General features: G+C 45.4%; 5 protein-coding genes across 5 annotated transcripts; 3 read left to right on the top strand and 2 right to left on the bottom strand.

Moving 5' to 3' along the window:
- Positions 1-3,529: 3,529 nt before the first annotated feature.
- Positions 3,530-6,298, top strand: K444DRAFT_668762 (glycoside hydrolase family 2 protein; the record flags this gene model as incomplete). The annotated part of the gene is made up of 2 exons (XM_024887445.1): positions 3,530-5,165; positions 5,235-6,298. The coding sequence occupies exons 1-2, from the start codon at positions 3,638-3,640 to the stop codon at positions 6,296-6,298; spliced, it is 2,592 nt and encodes an 863-aa protein (XP_024729496.1). The 5' UTR covers positions 3,530-3,637.
- A 2,343-nt stretch (positions 6,299-8,641) lies between these two features.
- Positions 8,642-10,380, top strand: K444DRAFT_572939 (glycoside hydrolase family 16 protein). The gene is made up of 2 exons (XM_024877376.1): positions 8,642-9,000; positions 9,054-10,380. Exons 1-2 carry the CDS (start codon positions 8,907-8,909, stop codon positions 10,076-10,078), a joined length of 1,119 nt encoding a protein of 372 aa, XP_024729495.1. The 5' UTR covers positions 8,642-8,906; the 3' UTR covers positions 10,079-10,380.
- A 90-nt stretch (positions 10,381-10,470) lies between these two features.
- On the bottom strand, positions 10,471-12,329 carry K444DRAFT_619894 (FAD-binding domain-containing protein). The gene is made up of 3 exons (XM_024881602.1): positions 11,328-12,329; positions 10,878-11,236; positions 10,471-10,821 (listed from the first exon to the last, which is right to left on the bottom strand). The coding sequence occupies exons 1-3, from the start codon at positions 12,279-12,281 to the stop codon at positions 10,584-10,586; spliced, it is 1,551 nt and encodes a 516-aa protein (XP_024729494.1). The 5' UTR covers positions 12,282-12,329; the 3' UTR covers positions 10,471-10,583.
- Positions 12,330-14,228: 1,899 nt separating this feature from the next.
- On the bottom strand, positions 14,229-15,284 carry K444DRAFT_543179 (uncharacterized protein; the record flags this gene model as incomplete). Its single annotated transcript, XM_024875947.1, has 2 exons — positions 14,229-15,017; positions 15,069-15,284. 2 exons carry the CDS (start codon positions 15,282-15,284, stop codon positions 14,229-14,231), a joined length of 1,005 nt encoding a protein of 334 aa, XP_024729493.1.
- A 756-nt stretch (positions 15,285-16,040) lies between these two features.
- K444DRAFT_513896 (uncharacterized protein) lies at positions 16,041-16,385 on the top strand (the record flags this gene model as incomplete). Its single annotated transcript, XM_024873524.1, has 1 exon — positions 16,041-16,385. A coding segment is annotated over one exon (345 nt), but the record flags the coding sequence as incomplete, so codon positions are not given.
- Positions 16,386-16,984: the final 599 nt, after the last annotated feature.

Here is a 16,984-nt window from a genome sequence, read left to right as displayed (position 1 = left end):
TATAGTTTCCTTTTTATATTATATATTTATAGGACTAGTATTTATAAATAAGGAAAAAAGTAATATAATGAATTAAAACCTGATTTATATACTTGGCTAGAAGCCTTTATTAAGTTATATAATAAAGGCCAAAGCCTTTATTATATAATATATTTCCTTGAATTAATAGAATAATTATATATTATTTAAAAGAGCTCGAATATTTCAGGGAATATAATTTTATTTCTTCCTGTTTTTCTCTTTTTTATTCTTTAAAGAATTCTATTTAGTCAAATATATTACTAGTTTTCTTTATATAAAGGCCTGGCCTATAATAATAATATTTTATAAGAATAATAATTATTTTATATATAAATTAATTAATTATAAGTTTCGGCTATTATTATAAAGTAATTTATAAATAATATCTCTATTATTCGGGCCTAATTACTTTTATATAGGTTTTATTAAAATCGAGAAGTACTAATTAGAACCTTATATAATATTAGCTATTAAAATAACTAATTATAACTTTTTATTATTAAATAAAATATATATATAAATCTTATTATTACTATTTTTATAAATAAAGCTATTAATATAAAATAATAAAAAAGAAGAAAACTAGTTTCTAATTAATTTATAATATAATAATACTTTCTAAAATAATTAATATATAAAGAAATCCTGTAATTTATATAAAAGATTCGTTTTTATTTTATATAATTCTCTTTTTATAATACTCCTATTAATAGTAGTAATACTTTAAATATAAACTACTTTTTTTAATTTAATAAATATAATTATATAACGGAACTTTACTAGACCTTAAAGTTAATAATATTATTAAAACTATTATAATTAAAATCTTCTAACCTAATAAGAGCTTAAATTATTATTTTTCTAATAAAATATTAATTATATTATATTTTATATATATAATTAATTTATAAACTTGCCTCTTTTTATTATTATAATAAAAAGAAATTTATAAGTATTATATTTAAAAGCTAAAACTAGTAAAGAAGCTAAGATTTCTATATAATTCTATATATTATTATTTGTTTTTAAATTAATTTATAATATTAATACTATTTATATTATAGTTATAATTACTAATAGAGAGAATAATAGATAATATAAGCCTAGATATAAAAAAGTATTATATAATATTACGTGGTACTAGTCACGTGGTGCCACTGCACGTGACTTAGCGTGTAGCCGGTGCTTTAGCCAGACATATAACCTTTAGCTTAATTCAAGCTCTTTATTACTATTGCAATATTACCTTATTATAATATATAACTTTAATAGTAATATAATTTGATTTGTAATAAACTAGAAGTATTTTAAAAAGTTTAAAAATTGCTTTTATAATTTTAAATATAATTATAATAGTTTTTAATTATTATTGAGATTAAAGCTAATATTTCCGGCTATTATAAATTATTATTATAAGCTTAATACTTATTTAATTCTACTATATAAATAATAAAACTGGCTCTCTATTCTTATTATTCTCTAATATAATTAATACCTTATTCTAGAAAGTACTTAATATATATAGTTTTATAGGCTCTAATTTTATATTTATAAAATATAGAAAATAGTAAGTACTTATAATAAGTTATTTATAAAAATAAAAAAGATATAATTCTTATATAAAAAATTAAGTACAAGAATTAGAACTTCTATAATAATAATAATAAGATAAGAATATAATTAAGTATATTTCGAGCTTTAGAAAATATTATTATATAATTAATTAGTTAGTAAAATCTTTTAAAAAGATAGCTATTTTATATTTTAATAATTTTATTAAATATAGCTTTATTAAAAATAATAATACCAAGATATTAATAAAGAAAGCTCGATAATATATTTGCTATAACTAAGAAATAGAGCTAATTATATTTATATTTCTTTTTAATAATTATCTAATAATTAAAATTTAATTAAGGCTTGCCTTTTACTTTAGTAATATATATACTACTTTAATAGCGTGCTTTAGACTAATAAAGTACTAGTATAAATAAAGTTTATTTATCTCTAGTCTCAATTAATAAATTATTTATATAAAAACTAATATTTAATATCTATAAAATAATATAAAAATAATATATTCTTATATTTATATATTACTTATTTAAGCGGTTTCGAAAAGGAAATAGGAATAATAAGTAAGTAATAGTATAGCTATTACTTCGGGAATTACGTACTTAGTTTGGCTGAGGGTTTGGGTTTGGGGTGGGCTTGTGGAGTGACTTGGTATATGAGTCCCAGCCAGATGGCGGTGATGAAGGTGATGGTGTTGTATTTCATTCTGACTGCTGCAATGGAGAATTTTGGGGTGGAGGTTATGTATGGCCAAAGTTACTCAATATCAATAACTCGTTGTGAAAGTCGAACTGGTATCATGAGCTGAAGGGAAAGTAGGGTGGATGGAAGAGGAGGAATAGAAGGATATCGACCAAGAGACCTAGATAATAAGATAAACGAGATTGAATAATGGAAGAAGGTCGGTTCGTCGATGGAAGTCCGGTGATGGAGGACAATTATGTGAAGAAGGTTGTCGGGGAAGCGGAGCAGGCAAAATCTGCCAACTCAGTCTCCGTTGATGGAAAACTCGTTCCTTCCGCCAATAATTAAATCAAAGGGATCCACGCTTCTGAACAGTCATCCATGAACAAGTAATCGTCCGACACCTTCCAGTGAAGGGCTAATTTTGAATCAAAATGCCTATATAGGCAAGAACGATTTGTCTATTTGACTCAAGCTCAATGTTGACATTTATCTCTTCTGATATCTTTATTTGAATCGCTCGAAACTTACAGAAGAACAAAATGATTTATGGAGATTACTCTAAGGTGAAGCAAGGTAGTGTTCGGCTGACTTCTACTGTGAATTATACCACCCCACTGCACATTGAAATTTGTTAATGATGCAAGTCTGCCTCAAAGCTCATTGCATTTGTCCCTTGAACAAGCTTGAAAAAGACACAACCGAGGAATCACTTGAGGACATCAACTCTGTTTTGGCCACCACAAAGCTTGGAACAACCCTCACAACATAATTTGGCACTGAATCTTAGCATGAAGCATCGGTTCCCCACTCCTTCGCAATTTCAACAACCTTTCCTCTCAAGGCGCACTGAATCACGTGACCTTTTAAACCGTGGGCTTCGACTATTCAATTCAGAGGTCGTATTCTGGGTTCACTTTAAAACGACCTGAGCTGACAAGAAAAGCGAATCTCACAATGCCAAAGGACAATTGTCGAAGATGAGGAAGTATAATCAAGCGCATGATCCCCCCTTTTCTTCTCGTCCTGATCGGGCTCGGAGGTCCACCTTCCGAAACAAGAGAAAACATCCCACTTAGCAAAAGGCTCGACTCCACTGCTTCACGTACAGCAAGTGAAAATGAGTAATTTGTCTCAAAAGATCAGCGAAAGGTACAGGAAAAGAAGACCCCCACTCTATGCAGCTTACCCCGCGAAGCCGTTCTCGGAAGGAACGTTGTACCCCGCCAAGGCTGACTTTCTCTCTGCACTCCACTCTCTCTGTCTGTTCATATATCCGCATCCTGCTGCACTTTTCTCACTCGCCTCACTCTTCTAACTTCACTTTGTCTCATCCTTCTCATCCCATCCACTCACCATGGCGCCCCTCACCAGAATCCCAGTTGACAAAGGCTGGCAATTCAAACAGTCAGCCACCCTAGCCAACAACACAGCAAGCACCTACCTCCCCGTCTCCCAATTCCCCACAGTCGCCCATCTTGATCTCCTACATCACGGCCTGATCAAGGATCCGTACATCGACACCAATGAACTTGACAGTCTATGGGTGAACGACGCAAACTTCACTTACCGCGCTCTCCTCCCCTCTATACCAGCTCCCTCTTCTTCAAAGATCCATCTCGTATTCGAAGGCCTCGACACTCTCTGCTTCGTCTACCTCAACTCCACCCTAATCCTAGAGAGCAAGAACATGCACATCTTGCACCGCGTCGACATCACCTCCCCCCTGCAAAAGGTTTCAGGGAAAGAGGTGGAACTCAGACTAGAGTTCAAAAATGCACCAGAATACGCAAAGAAAGAGATGAAGAGGATTGGATACAAAGGCAACGGGACAGACGTCCACTTTGGCGGCCCCGAGCGCCTCTTCGTGCGTAAAGCGCAGTATCACTGGGGCTGGGACTGGGGACCTGCTCTTAACACTTCTGGGCCTTGGAAGCCTGTCTATCTCGAGATATTTGAACATCGAATCTCCGAACTCCTCGTCAGACAAGAAGTTTCCGCAGATCTCAAGTCCGCAACTGTGAAAATCACGGGGTCTGTTGAAGCAGGAGAGGCTGGAAAGGAGGTCGAGTTAGAGGTGAAGGCGCCAAATGGAGATTGTGTGACCAAGGAGACCATCAAAACGACCGAGAACGGAACATTCAGCACAGAATTGAATATCGAGAATCCAGACCTCTGGTACCCGTTCACCTACGGCGGTCAACCTTTGTACACCGTTTCTGCTTCCCTTCCCGGACTCGACACCCAGGAAAGAAAGATTGGCTTCAGGAGATTGAGACTGTTGCAGAATAAACTAAAGAAGGAAGAAGGAACAAGCTTCACCTTCGAAATAAACAACATTCGCGTCTTCTGCGGCGGCTCGTGCTGGATCCCCGGCGACTTGCTGCTGCCTCGCTTCACTCCCTCGCGCTACCGCTCCTGGCTCTCTCTGGCGAAATCAGGAAACCAAACCATGATAAGAGTTTGGGGCGGCGGTCTGGTCGAGTCTGACGATTTTTATGCTATTGCTGATGAATTGGGGATTTTGGTGTGGCAGGACTTTTTGTTTGCTTGTGGTGATTATCCTGCTTCTGATGATTTTTGCGAGGCGGTGAAAGGGGAGGCGGAGGAACAGGTGAAGAGAGTAGGGCACCATGCTAGTCTTGTCATTTGGGCGGGGAATAATGAGGATTATATGCTTGCTGAGAGGTGGGGGTGGGAATATGATGTCAATGATCAGGAAGGCCCTTGGGATCACACGAATTTCCCGGCAAGGAAGATATATGAAAGAGTACTGCCTGAGATCTGCGAGCGGCTGGCGGGCGATGTGCCGTATTGGAGGAGTAGTCCTTATGGTGGAAAGACTTCGAATGACCTCACAATAGGAGACACTCACATTTGGAACGGTGCGTCTAGCCCCCGCTTTCCGTATCCCCGTCCCTTTTTCACCATCCTTTGCTGACAACAGAACACAGTCTGGCACGGCAAGCAATCCCCTTACCAAGCCTACAAATCCTACCTCTCGCGCTTCATCTCCGAATTCGGCTTCGAGTCTGCTCCCTCACTTCGAACTCTCCACCAAGCAATCACCAAGCCTTCGGAACGCCACTGGCAGTCACTAACCTTCGACGCGCACGACAAGGGACCGGGTCATCAGAGACGGTACGGCATGTACAGCGGCGAAAACTTCCGCTTCCGCTTCAACCCCCTTCGAGATTTCGTCTACTGCTCCCAATTCCTGCAAGCCGAGGCCATGAAATACGCATACAACCACTGGCGTCGCGAATTCCGGGGCGAAGGAGAAGAGAACTGTAGTGGGATCCTGGTGTGGCAGCTAAACGACATCTGGCCCGGCACTTCTTGGGCGCTGGTCGACGTCAATCTGCAAAGGAAGCCGGCGTTCTACATCACGAAGAGGGCGCTGAGCAAGCTGGTGGTGGGCATGGAGCGCATCGTCACCGGCGCCACGCCTTACATGGTCACCTCGTACCCCGAGCCCAAAGAGAAAGTGCAGATTTGGGCTGTGAGCGGATATCTGAAGGCGCTGGATGCGGTGTTGAAGCTCAAGGCTTTTGACATCGAGAGTGGGAGGGAGGTCGAGCTTCCTGAGGGCGAGAGGGAGAGGAAGGTAAGCGTGAGAGAAAATGGCACGACGGAGATTGGGGAATTGAGTATTGGGACGGAGGCAGGGAAGACGGTTGTTGTTGCCTATCTCGAAGACGCGAAGACAGGCGAACAGCTCGCGCGGTGGGTAGATTGGCCTGAACCGCTTAAATTCGTGGTGTTTAAGAAAGGAGTGGAAGTCAAGATCGAAGTTGGGGAAAGGGAGAAGGAGGTCAAGATCAGTGCTGATGCGCCGGTTAAGGGCGTGGTGCTTAGTGTACCGACTGAAGAGGGAGACGATGCTGTGTGGGAAGACAACTTTGTGGATCTGGTTCCTGGGGAGGTGGTCAGGGTTGGTGTTGACGGGTTAAAGGGGAGGAAGGTACAGGCGAGGTGGCTGGGGGATTGGGAGGGGGAGGCGGGGTTTGAACTTTAGGGGTATTGGATGAAATGGAAAAGAAGTGATGAGTGAGGGATTGTGGGGTAGGTCGAAGTCAATGAGAAGAGAAAAAAGGAATAGAGATTGCTTGTTTCTGATCAAGAGATTGATTGTATATTGGCCAGAGCTTGCTTTTCTAGTCTTGAATCAAAAAAGCAAATGTGCCATTCAGCCGACACGAAGCTATTCGCAACTCGTTCCAGGACCAACAAAGAAAAAGTACACGAACGTCAATACCCTCGATGTTTCCATGCAATTATTCAAAAGTTCACCAAGCCGCTCTTTAGATAGAGCCTTCAAGATAAACTGCGCCGCAGCACAGAACCCAGGCTAGTGCTTTCGGGATAACCGTCACGCCATCCCATCTCACATCAGCCCGGAAGCCAAGCTGATCATCGCTCAACTCACGGCCTTGGGAGCAGGCCAAGGAAAATCAATCATCTAATCAGATGATTATTTTCGGCACTCAAGATGAATGCCGGTATCGTGGCTGCACGTCATACGAGAGATAAATGGAATGGATTTTGACAATGTGAAACGGCACGAGATGCTGAAGTGAAATGGTGTGTTTGGTGAAGGAAAGCATGGAACTCAACTAGGTAGGGTATAAAAACGACAGCAAAGAATTAAATTGCTCAGAAAACAGGCGAAATGAAACGAGTATTAAACTTTTTGAAGCGCCTAGAGCGACCTTGGGAAGACTCGGGTTCATCTGGAACGGAAGAAATAAATCTCCCATCTCCGCGTAATGCCTACACGTCAAACCCCCTAAGTTCTCCCCCTCCATTCCTCGCGAACACTTTGTTGACAAAGCTTTTCATTTAAAAGCATGCCCTTCCGGTAATAATTCAAAAACAAAACAAAACAAATTTCCCTCGACGTCGTCGCGAAGAATTTGATTGTCGCTCTTCTCATCGCATACAAAATTATGCTTGCTGCGTTCATGGCATGAAATGCCAGGGGGGGAGGGGACGTCGATCTCGTGATTGAAGATAGCTGCGCCGCGTTTAAATTTTTCTAGGCAGGCTGCGGGATGGCCCTGTTCCAGACGGCTTTGCGGAGCCTAGGTTTCCGGGAATACTGTGCGATACTGTACGGAGTACAGTACCCCCTATTTTTGGAAGTAGAAAGTGGGGCTCTCTCCACAGAGATTCGTATGCCAAGATTGCGTGGATATGTGGAGAAGCGGCGCTGATGGGCAGACTGGTGCAGGCAATCAAGAGGACTTCCCCTATTTTCCTTTTCCATGGAGTGAAGCTTTAGGGAATTAGGTAATGGTAATACTGTACTCTGGAAGCTGAGGTCGATTTTGAGGGGCTGGGGGAGAAAGGTCCAAGAGGTGATCGCGGGGATTGAGAGGTCTCTTCGCTTGTTATTCGAGACCCTGGTGAAACTTTCCGCTCAAGTGAAATTTGCGAATAGGAGGCCGTAGAGTGCGGCGAGACAGATGCCTGTAGGATCCATATGTGACTGTTAATGACTACCCCTTTTCGATTTGAGTTGTTTCGATTATCGACTTCATCGTGATTACTGAAATTGTCCTGCAGCGCCACTGGAAGGTGTGATGTTTGCCCCCTAACCTATCAAACTGCCACCAACGCCTTTGCCGTCAACGGTCTCAATACAAGTATTTGTCAGGATCCCAGGCTTCGACGAACTTTCGCGGAAGCCCCCGGAAAAGAAACCAGGTGACGCAAAAGAGATCTCAAAAAAATCTTGGGGTTGCAGTGGGTAACCATCTTCGGCCGCCAGTGTGGCACAGCCACTTGGCTCGCTGGTCTCCATTCGGAACATACGAGCTGCTGCTATGGAGACGCCGAGCCGGGAGGGGTCCCGCCAGAGCCCCTGCAACGATTCACCCGCCGGATGTGACCCAGTGACCGGCCCACTCAGAGGCGCACACCGATTGCCGACTGTCATCAACACCACCAGGAAACGTTTCACGACCCGATGGAAGGAGACCACTGAGTTGCAACAGAGCAGCTGCGCAGCAACGATAGAAACAGCTAGGAAAAGGTAGATTGATTAGAGGAGCAGGCTGGAGCAGGCTGGAGCAGGCCGAGGCAGGAGAACCCTGTCTGTCCTTTTGCCGTCGGGTTGAAAGCGGCCACTGGGCCACTGGCTGCGCACTCGTACCTGCATCGATAGTAGTGGCCACTGGCCAGTCCTGAGATCCCGAGTCCTGAGATCTGGTCAGGGGCGTGTGCCACTTGCACAGGCATGCTGCATGCGTCGGGGTCGTGGACTCGTGCCAACGCTCGCAGCCAACCAGGCATCATTCCTCATACAAGACCCCGTTTGACGGCCCTGCAAGCCACTCCCTGTTGCCGAATGGCAGTGCTGAGCTGTGCGCCCATATTTGCTTTATTTGTCTCGTTTCCTCCCCAACCTCTCCGTCTTGGAGGCGTCGTCGGAAAACATCCAGTTTGATTTCTCTGCACTGTGCACTGTGTTCTGCTCCTTCCTTTCCTAACTACACTCGCTCAACACTCGTTTTATCCTCTCTGACTTACAACTTCCGCTTCCGCCTTTCGGCAACCTCAACTACAACTACAACTTCAACGTCAAAACACCAACAACAAACATCTCGAAACACACAAACAAGATGCTCTCCACTCTCGCCGCAACGGCTGTGCTCTTCTCGAGCCTCAGCTTGGTCAATGGCCAGACATTCACTGACTGCAACCCTACAGCGAAGAGTACGCTCACCCTCACTCTCGCCCCCAACAAGTACACTGCTAATGTTATATAGCTTGCCCTGCCGACGAGGGCTACGGCAAAGGCAACACCATCTTCACCGACTTCACAAAGGGCGCTTCCACCAATTGGGAGATAGCTGCTGGCACCACCCTCACCTATGGAACCAGTGGAGCCGAGTTCAACATCAAGGCTTCCACTGACGCCCCCACCGTCAGCAGCGACAAATACATCATGTTCGGCCAAGTCGACGTCTTCCTGAAGGCCTCTCCCGGCACTGGTATCGTCAGCTCCTTCATCCTCGAATCTGACGACCTCGACGAGATCGACTGGGAGTGGCTTGGCTCCACGGACAACTCCGTCGAATCAAACTTCTTCGGCAAGGGCAACACCACCACATATGACCGCGCCATCTACCACAATGTTGCTACTCCCATCGAGACATGGCACAACTACAGCATCACCTGGACCGCCGCCTACACAAAATGGTACATTGACGGTACTCTGATGCGAACCCTCAACTATGGCGATGCTCTGGCTCTGAATGGAAAGAACTACCCGCAAACACCCATGCGTATAAAGATGGGCAGTTGGGTTGGATGTGCCAGCGCGGCCGCGGCCGCAGATGCTGCCACCAAGGGAACGTGCGAGTGGGCCGGTGGACCAGCAACCTTTGGCACCACCACCTGGACTATGCTCGTCGCCAACGTTACCATCAATGACTTTGGCTGTGGAGGAAAGTACACCTACACTGATATGACTGGTAGCTGGCAAAGCATCAAGAGCAGCGGAACTTGCGCTGGCTCATCCGACTCTGGCTCATCTGTCACCTCTTCCGCGGCTACGACGTCTACATCCGGTGCCGTCCTTGCCCAGACTGCTGCCGGGAACTCGACCACGATGAGCACTGCCACTGCTTCTGGAAGCACCACCAAGACAACCGGCTCCTCGTCGTCGACGACCAGTGCACCTTCTCAAGTGACAACCAGCGATGGCAACCCGACGGCCAAGTCAAAGTATGGCGTTATCGACGTTGCGGTCATTGCACTGGGTCTGGGTCTCGGATATCTGGTCATGTAAATCTTCCACCTCGGAACAATTCCATGATATTGCATGCATAAACGGATCGAATACTTTTCTTTGCCACTATTAGACTGAGCATTTGAGCAAGGCGTCGCGAGGTGGGTAACTTGCATTTTCGGAACAAGAAAAACTAAGATGGAGGGTGACCTCAATGCCTTTGGCGGGAATACATTGAAACATGGAATTGTTGCATTACATGGAAGAACGGAGTTTCTTGTGTATAATTAGGACTGACCAATAATTCAATCAAAGCAAAAACAGAACCACAATTGGCTCCTCGATCTTTTGCGAGCCTTCTGCATGCCAGCCCGATGTCCTATCAGAGCAGGTAGTCCCTGCTCCAACTCTACTTCTTGTTCATGGTTCTGGCAAGGTTGATAGTCTCATTGTGCTTGGAAAACGCGTGACAGAGGATTCAACTGGCTCTCTCATTGTCCTAGAGGACTTCCAAATACTGAAGCGAAGTGCAACAGAACTCCTCGAACACCAATTGACCAAAGGTTCAGCAGATAGGATTGAACCACCCAAACACCCCGTGCGGATCCCACTTCCCCTTCAACGTCCTCAACTTCTCTAAGCGCTCTCCGCCACCATACAAAGCACTCGGCTCCTCATCTCCGTTCGCGAAGTTGGTGTACACTCTCTTAGGACCATCTCCTTGCAGGGTATCTCGGAATTTCGTGCCATATGCGTGAGCTTCAGCGTCCATTTCTTCTTTCTCATACATCGGTATCGTAAGTCTATTCTCTCCATCAGCCTCTTCAATTCAGGGGGAGAAGCGGAGGATATTACTCACACGTACACCCCCGTCCCCCTCCACGCATACGCCGTGCTCTCATCCTCCACCTCCCTCGCCTTCTCAAACCCATAACACTCCGTCAACACCACGCTCTGACCCGCGCCCTCCCTAGCACTCCACTCAACCCACTGCTCCCACACCTTCTCCAAATCCCCTAATTCCGACTCGTCGAGACCGACACAGTACGAGGGTTTGCGCAGGCCTTTGGCGCACACCGCGTCGTTGCAGTCGTTGATGTGGGTGTACGGCGTTGGCGCGCAGATCTGCATCACGGGTTCCAGGTCGAAGAAGGGTTTGTATGCGGCCTCGGCAGCGGCGGAGGGGCCGGAGTACCAGAGGTTGAGAACGACCATTGGCTGTGGAGAGTCAGTGTCTAGTTCTTTTCCTCTCCCCCGCAAATGGGAAAGAAAGATAGAAAGGAGAGGAAGAAGAAGGTACAGTACGTACCCCAAAAGCAGGAGGCGGCCGTGCCCAGATCATGAACACACCCATCCCCTTCCCGATTCCCATTTCCTTGATGGTGCTTGTGACACGAGTAAGCATCTCCTTACTCCCGGGGAACCCCAAGGTCCCAGTCCAATGCACACCCCCGTTCTCCTGCTCATACGCCTTCACCTTAAGCTCACTCACAATCCCGAAATTGTGCCCCGCGCCCCTGATGCCCCAAAACAAGTCTTGGTTCGCTTCCTCACTCACAACAACCACTTCTCCTTTCGCAGTCACTAGTCTAGCGGAGAGGATCTGGTCGACGCCGAGACCGTACAGAGAGATCTGATTCCCCATTCCGCCGCCGAGGAGCGCGGGGATTATGCCGACTGTGTTGCAGACGCCGGTTACGATGTGTGCGGATGCCGCATGGGCGGCGTCGAGGACTTCTTTTGTTATGGCGCCAGCGGAGATTGTTGCTGTTCCCGAGGGGAGGTCGACTTTGACCTCGTTCATGAGACGGAGGTTGATGATTATGTGGGGTTTGCCGGAGAGCTTTTGGAGGGAGGAGGAGAGGCCGTGGGAGCCGGATTGTGCGAGGAAGGGGATGTTGTGAGAGGTTGCGAATTTAACCTGTGAGGAGAGGGGGTGGTTAGTTTGGGATTGCATGGGACGAAGGGAGGGGACACGAACGACGGCGCAGATGTCGGATTCGGAGGCTACGTTTACCACTGCTGTTGGAGAAGTGAAGGTGGTGTCGCTCCAACGAGCGGTGTTTTGTTTAAATTCATCGTCTGAAGGGAGGTTGATGGATGCCTTTTCTGAGAGTTGGGGGAGGAGGAGGGTGGTGAGTTTTGTGTGGAGGTCTTTGGTGGAGGGAGGGGAAATAGGAAGTTCGGATTCGGAGATGTGGACGTCCTGGAGTTTTGCGGTGGGGACTGCTATGTCGTTTATAGTTGTGTTGAGTGTTGCCATTGTGAAGATTTGAGAATTGAGAATATACTATCAGAAACTCTTGTTTGGTGGTCAACGCGAGACTTCCGTGCTGCTATATTTGTGATGTGGGTATGAAGAAAACAAACAGAAGAGAGTAGGCTTTCTTATAATCAGTGGAAGAAGGAGAGTCGGCCCACGAAATCGAAGCGCATCTCAACCGCAGAAAAGTACTTCGGTCGCTCCGATCCATTCATCCTTACCTGTGACCGCCATCTCACAACTCAAACCAAGCCACATAACCCCTCGACCTGGCCATATTGAACGTCAGGTTCCAGATCCCCACAAAATAAAGCAGCTAAGAAGAGCCGTGAACTACACAGCTTGCCTCAGCCCTGTGAGGGGCACGGCAGGCAGCTTGGCGAGACCCCGCATTGGGTGCCACAAGCAGCCAGCTTTCGAGCTGAAAACCGAACTTTTGGTTTTCCGAAACGTGCCCAGTAATGGGTCTTGATTTTATGCAATCAAAATGTCATCAGTCAACCACGCTGCGGAATCGACATCAGACAATCAATACTTGTTTCGGGAAAATGTAAACGATCCCCCCCCGGGTGTCGATTGGGGGCGTCGATTGGGGCAGGGGTGTTGACGACTTGTAATTGGCTACCTAAGCTCTTTAAAAATCTTAAGTTAGATTTTTCAATATAAGTATAAGCTAGTATATTATAACCCTTATATTATAATTACGTGCTTCCTAATTTATAATAAAAAGATTCCTTAAAATAGTATTTTAATTTAAGGGAGTTTATATACTAATTAATTAGGTTCTAGTTTTTGAGACCTACAAGGCTCTTATCTGGTTTTAGGGACTTTATCCGCTAAATTTCTAGGCTTTCTTAAGCTTACCTTTAGGCTATAAAATATGAAAATTTTAACTTCTTTACTTTAAGGAGCTATTACTAATCTAAATTTTATAAAAAGTTTATATTTGAATAGCCTTTAATTAGCGCTATAAGGAAATATAACAAGTATCAAATTATATTAATTCTTTATAAAATTGCATCAAATTAAAGAAAAAGCCAGAGTTTTGGTGTTCCTGTCCAAGCGCCTCTACTTTGGGTTAGTGGCTAGTCTGGCCCCCAATCGACACCCGGGGAGGGAAGGGAGGGGTCGTTCTACATTTTTCTATTCTTTATTGTATAAATCTTTCGGATGCTCTCGTCTCCACTCTAAGAAAGTACTAGGCAGGCGACCTCCACTAATAATTTTTGATAGTGATGTCCAAAGCTAAACTAGCGCTGCTACGTTCACCCTCCAACTCTAAGTACAGATTGAAATGTCCCCACAAAAGAATACAACGAAGCAGGCAGGTAGCTACGACAACAAATTTGATGAGACCGTGTGGATGTAAGTAGTAAACAATGGTTTTGTAACCGCGATTACTATAGGACTCATACAAACACGCGTGCTTGGGGAGCCGCAAGAACCCTATTACCGTTCGGTGTTCCGGAGGGAGTTCCTCGAACAGGTCAAAATTTCTTGCGGGAACTCGTACTCATCGTGATTGAGAGCGGAGATGCATTGTGCAAGCCGTGGAGAAGCTAGTAGTATTGCCAGCGCTGGGGCCTGGGCTTGTAATCGAAGTTTCGAGCAGTGGTTGAGAGGTGTTCGAAGGATGTGCCGGGAACGGGTAAGGAGGAGGTAGGAGGGTCAAAAGGTCGCCTCCACGCGCGCCTTCTAGCAACTGCGATTGTTAGTTTGGCATACCAAGTTCACTGGGCGCACAAACAGTAGTCGCTATAGAGGAGATGTAACGAATTAGGTGCGTAAGATGGCCGCTGGGACGTAGTTGGCAATGTTGTAGAATCCCGAACCGTCGCATGCAAGCCTCAATTTTCCATGGCCATCTGGAAGCAGGTCCGAATCATCACAACTAGAGACTACGTTAGTTGTACCAAGAGAGCTAGCATCCCTGCTTGAAACTTACCATTAAACCACGCCAGATTTCAAACCAGCCTTTGACTTTTTAACCTTAGATCTTTTCTGATGTAAAACCTTTTGTGCAAAGATTTGATCGTGTATAAACATAAATAGCACGAGAAATATTAAGAGAGTAGAAATCACGAGGACAAGAACGAGAATGATGATAGAGACCCAACGACACATCTGGGAAAATGTGTCCCAATTCCTAAAACCTTTGGGGGCACTTTGCACTGCGAGTTCTACTTGCATGGCATTGAGCGCTGTGGAGAGGAGTATGAATACAGTTAGGAATGGTGCTAGGAACCTGCCAAGATACTCATTCCATTGAGCATGGATGTGATGATAGGTCAATTTCCCAAGCAAGAAGCGCGCAAACCAGTTCAAGCGGGTCAAACGCATCTCTCCATAATGGTAACGGGGCTTGACTCTATCGTCATCAAGCTCTGCGAACGGAGCGATGAATGCTGCAAATCGCTCGTATGTGATGGGAACTTTGTCATCGGTTGGTATTATTCCCAGCTCCGCGCTCTGGGCTTTTCGAAAATCGATTTCGAATTTTATGAGGTAGGCGTATGTTCGCATGAAGCCAGCCGCGGCTTGCCAGACCTCTATGTCTGTTTTCTCGATGTATTCCCAGAAGGCAGATGAGAGGAGGTATGCCGGGAGAGGTTTAATGAATATGCGATCATAATACCATACGAGGTGGAGATAGACCTCCTCGGTGACGATAATGCTGCGGCCTCGAGCGGCTTGAAAGTGGAGCGGGGAGATGTGAGCATGGTCGGGAGTAAAGGCCTTGGAGAATGGTTAGCGTATATATCTTATTAAGTCATTTATCGTACGAACTAGCCAAAGATATGGAGCTATCTTATCGAGGTTCGGAGCTAAAAGCGCTTCTCTGAGGTATTCTTTCAGAGGAGCGTTGTCGAGGGAAGTTCGAGCTTGGCCAGGGAGGGAGTGCGAGTCCTCTTGGCCAGTTCTGCTGAGGCTGTTCTCGCCATTCGCCGATGTGATAAGAGAAAGATCTTTGTTAAGTTCAATCTTGGTATCAACTATAGGCATCGTCGCCGTCCTCACTGACTGAGATCGGTTCGACGTCAAACTTTGTTGAACGTTCTGCCAGCAATAGATGTTTTCTCGAGTGCGGCTGAAAGACCCCACCCGAGACACCAATAGGAAATCGTCTGTAAGCGCCATCGGGCACTGCCAACCCAAACAATACAGGGCGTCTGTTCAGAGTGTCAGACGACGTTCAAATCCCTCTTCACTTTTGATGACAATACTTCGAGAGATTATTAATGAACTGCCTACCTTCTTAGCTGTTATTCTATCATCGGCGGCCTCTTGAACCATCGAGGTAGAGCTGGTTAGCTTACTCGAGTATCATCAGCTCGGCTTGCCTTACCTCCTCAGCTCCAACATCCGTTTGCTCCTGAGTATCCTAACAACTAACTTCCTAAGTCCTGATACCTTAACTTTTTCCCTGGCTGCAATGGCCTCTTGGTTAGCGTATCATGCTTGGCGTTCCTTATGGCGTGTTTTTGATTTGATACGACATTCCGATTTCGCGACGGCTATTCTATTCGATTCCAGCAAAACCCACCAGTCGATCTCCAATTCTCAAACGGAATTACCATCAACTCCGTCACCTGTTTGTCTCTCCTGCTCCTTGTCTAGCCAGCCCACACACTAACAATTTCGAGGTCGTCCAGCTTCCAAGGCTTTATCCAATATTTCCCGCCGACGGCTCGAAAGGCGACTCTACTATAGAGTATGTACTATGTTTTGAATCAAAGACACAGACTAATTCATACTAGCATTATCGCAGTTCACGGTATTGAAACCACCTCTCCAAAAACGTGGACCGCATATGAGCGGGACACAGAACCAAAGGGCCGTTCCTTCTACTGGCTGAAGGATGCCGACATGTTACCTTCAGTCATTAAGAGGGCTCGAATTTGGGTCTTTGACTACAACTCAAACTATTCGCATAATGCGCAGACAGTGCGGATTGATGGTCTTGCCGCGACCTTGTTAAATTGTATCAAGGACAGGCACGATGATTTTGAGTCGAGAAAATTTGTCTTTATTGGATCATGCTTTGGTGGTATTGTGGTTGCTGAGGTAATAATATCCAGACGCGGGCTGCCAAATCAATTCTAACGCGTGAAAAACCAGGCACTTTTGGCCGCATCCCGCGAGCGGGAAGATGAACGCAAAAAGGCTGTGTTTCGCCAGACCGCTGGTGTCCTATTTCTGGGATCGCCGCTGCGAGGAACCCCAGCAGCAACTTTTGCGGGTTGGCAAAATTTCGTTTTTGGAATTCTGGACCCGAACCAAGGGTCGTCATGCACGCTTCTTGATGACCTGAAGGCGAACTCTAGCAGGCTAGAAAACCTGGTGGCAGAATTCGGAAAATTGACAGTGCAAAATCGAATGCAAGCGGGCATGGAGATACGATGCTTTTACGAAACTCGAAAAACCCAGCTGTTGAACGCGATCAGTCGGAATTCGCCATTCAAACCTGAGGAAATACTTGTAAGTCTTAAAGCCCGCTACAGACATGATTCATACTAAATGTTATGAAGCTAGTGGATAGAGTCTCCGCGTGTTTGGATTGTCACGAGCATATCCCGCTTGACGTGCGTCACGCAATGATGAATAAATATCGCGGACCCGAGGACCCGAGCTTCAAGCTTGTGTCCGGCAGAATCAAGGATGTAGTGGATAAGATCCGCGCCGACCGATCATTAACACGTGAA

This window comes from Hyaloscypha bicolor, assembly GCF_002865645.1.
Source record: "Hyaloscypha bicolor E unplaced genomic scaffold K444scaffold_170, whole genome shotgun sequence".
Taxonomy (NCBI): domain Eukaryota; kingdom Fungi; phylum Ascomycota; class Leotiomycetes; order Helotiales; family Hyaloscyphaceae; genus Hyaloscypha; species Hyaloscypha bicolor.
The sequence above is the reverse complement of the archived record's forward strand: the minus strand, read 5'-3'. Positions and strand labels throughout refer to the sequence as shown.

Excerpts from the sequence above, each read along its gene's own strand:
- K444DRAFT_619894 (XM_024881602.1), bottom strand. The coding sequence starts at position 12,281 with ATGGCAACACTCAACACAACTATAAACGACATAGCAGTCCCCACCGCA. Across the intron at positions 11,237-11,327 it reads GGCCGCCTCCTGCTTTTGGG|CCAATGGTCGTTCTCAACCT; the intron begins GTACGTACTGTA and ends GACTCTCCACAG. Across the intron at positions 10,822-10,877 it reads AGGGGGACGGGGGTGTACGT|ACTTACGATACCGATGTATG; the intron begins GTGAGTAATATC and ends TGGAGAGAATAG.
- K444DRAFT_572939 (XM_024877376.1), top strand. The coding sequence starts at position 8,907 with ATGCTCTCCACTCTCGCCGCAACGGCTGTGCTCTTCTCGAGCCTCAGC. Across the intron at positions 9,001-9,053 it reads CTGCAACCCTACAGCGAAGA|CTTGCCCTGCCGACGAGGGC; the intron begins GTACGCTCACCC and ends AATGTTATATAG.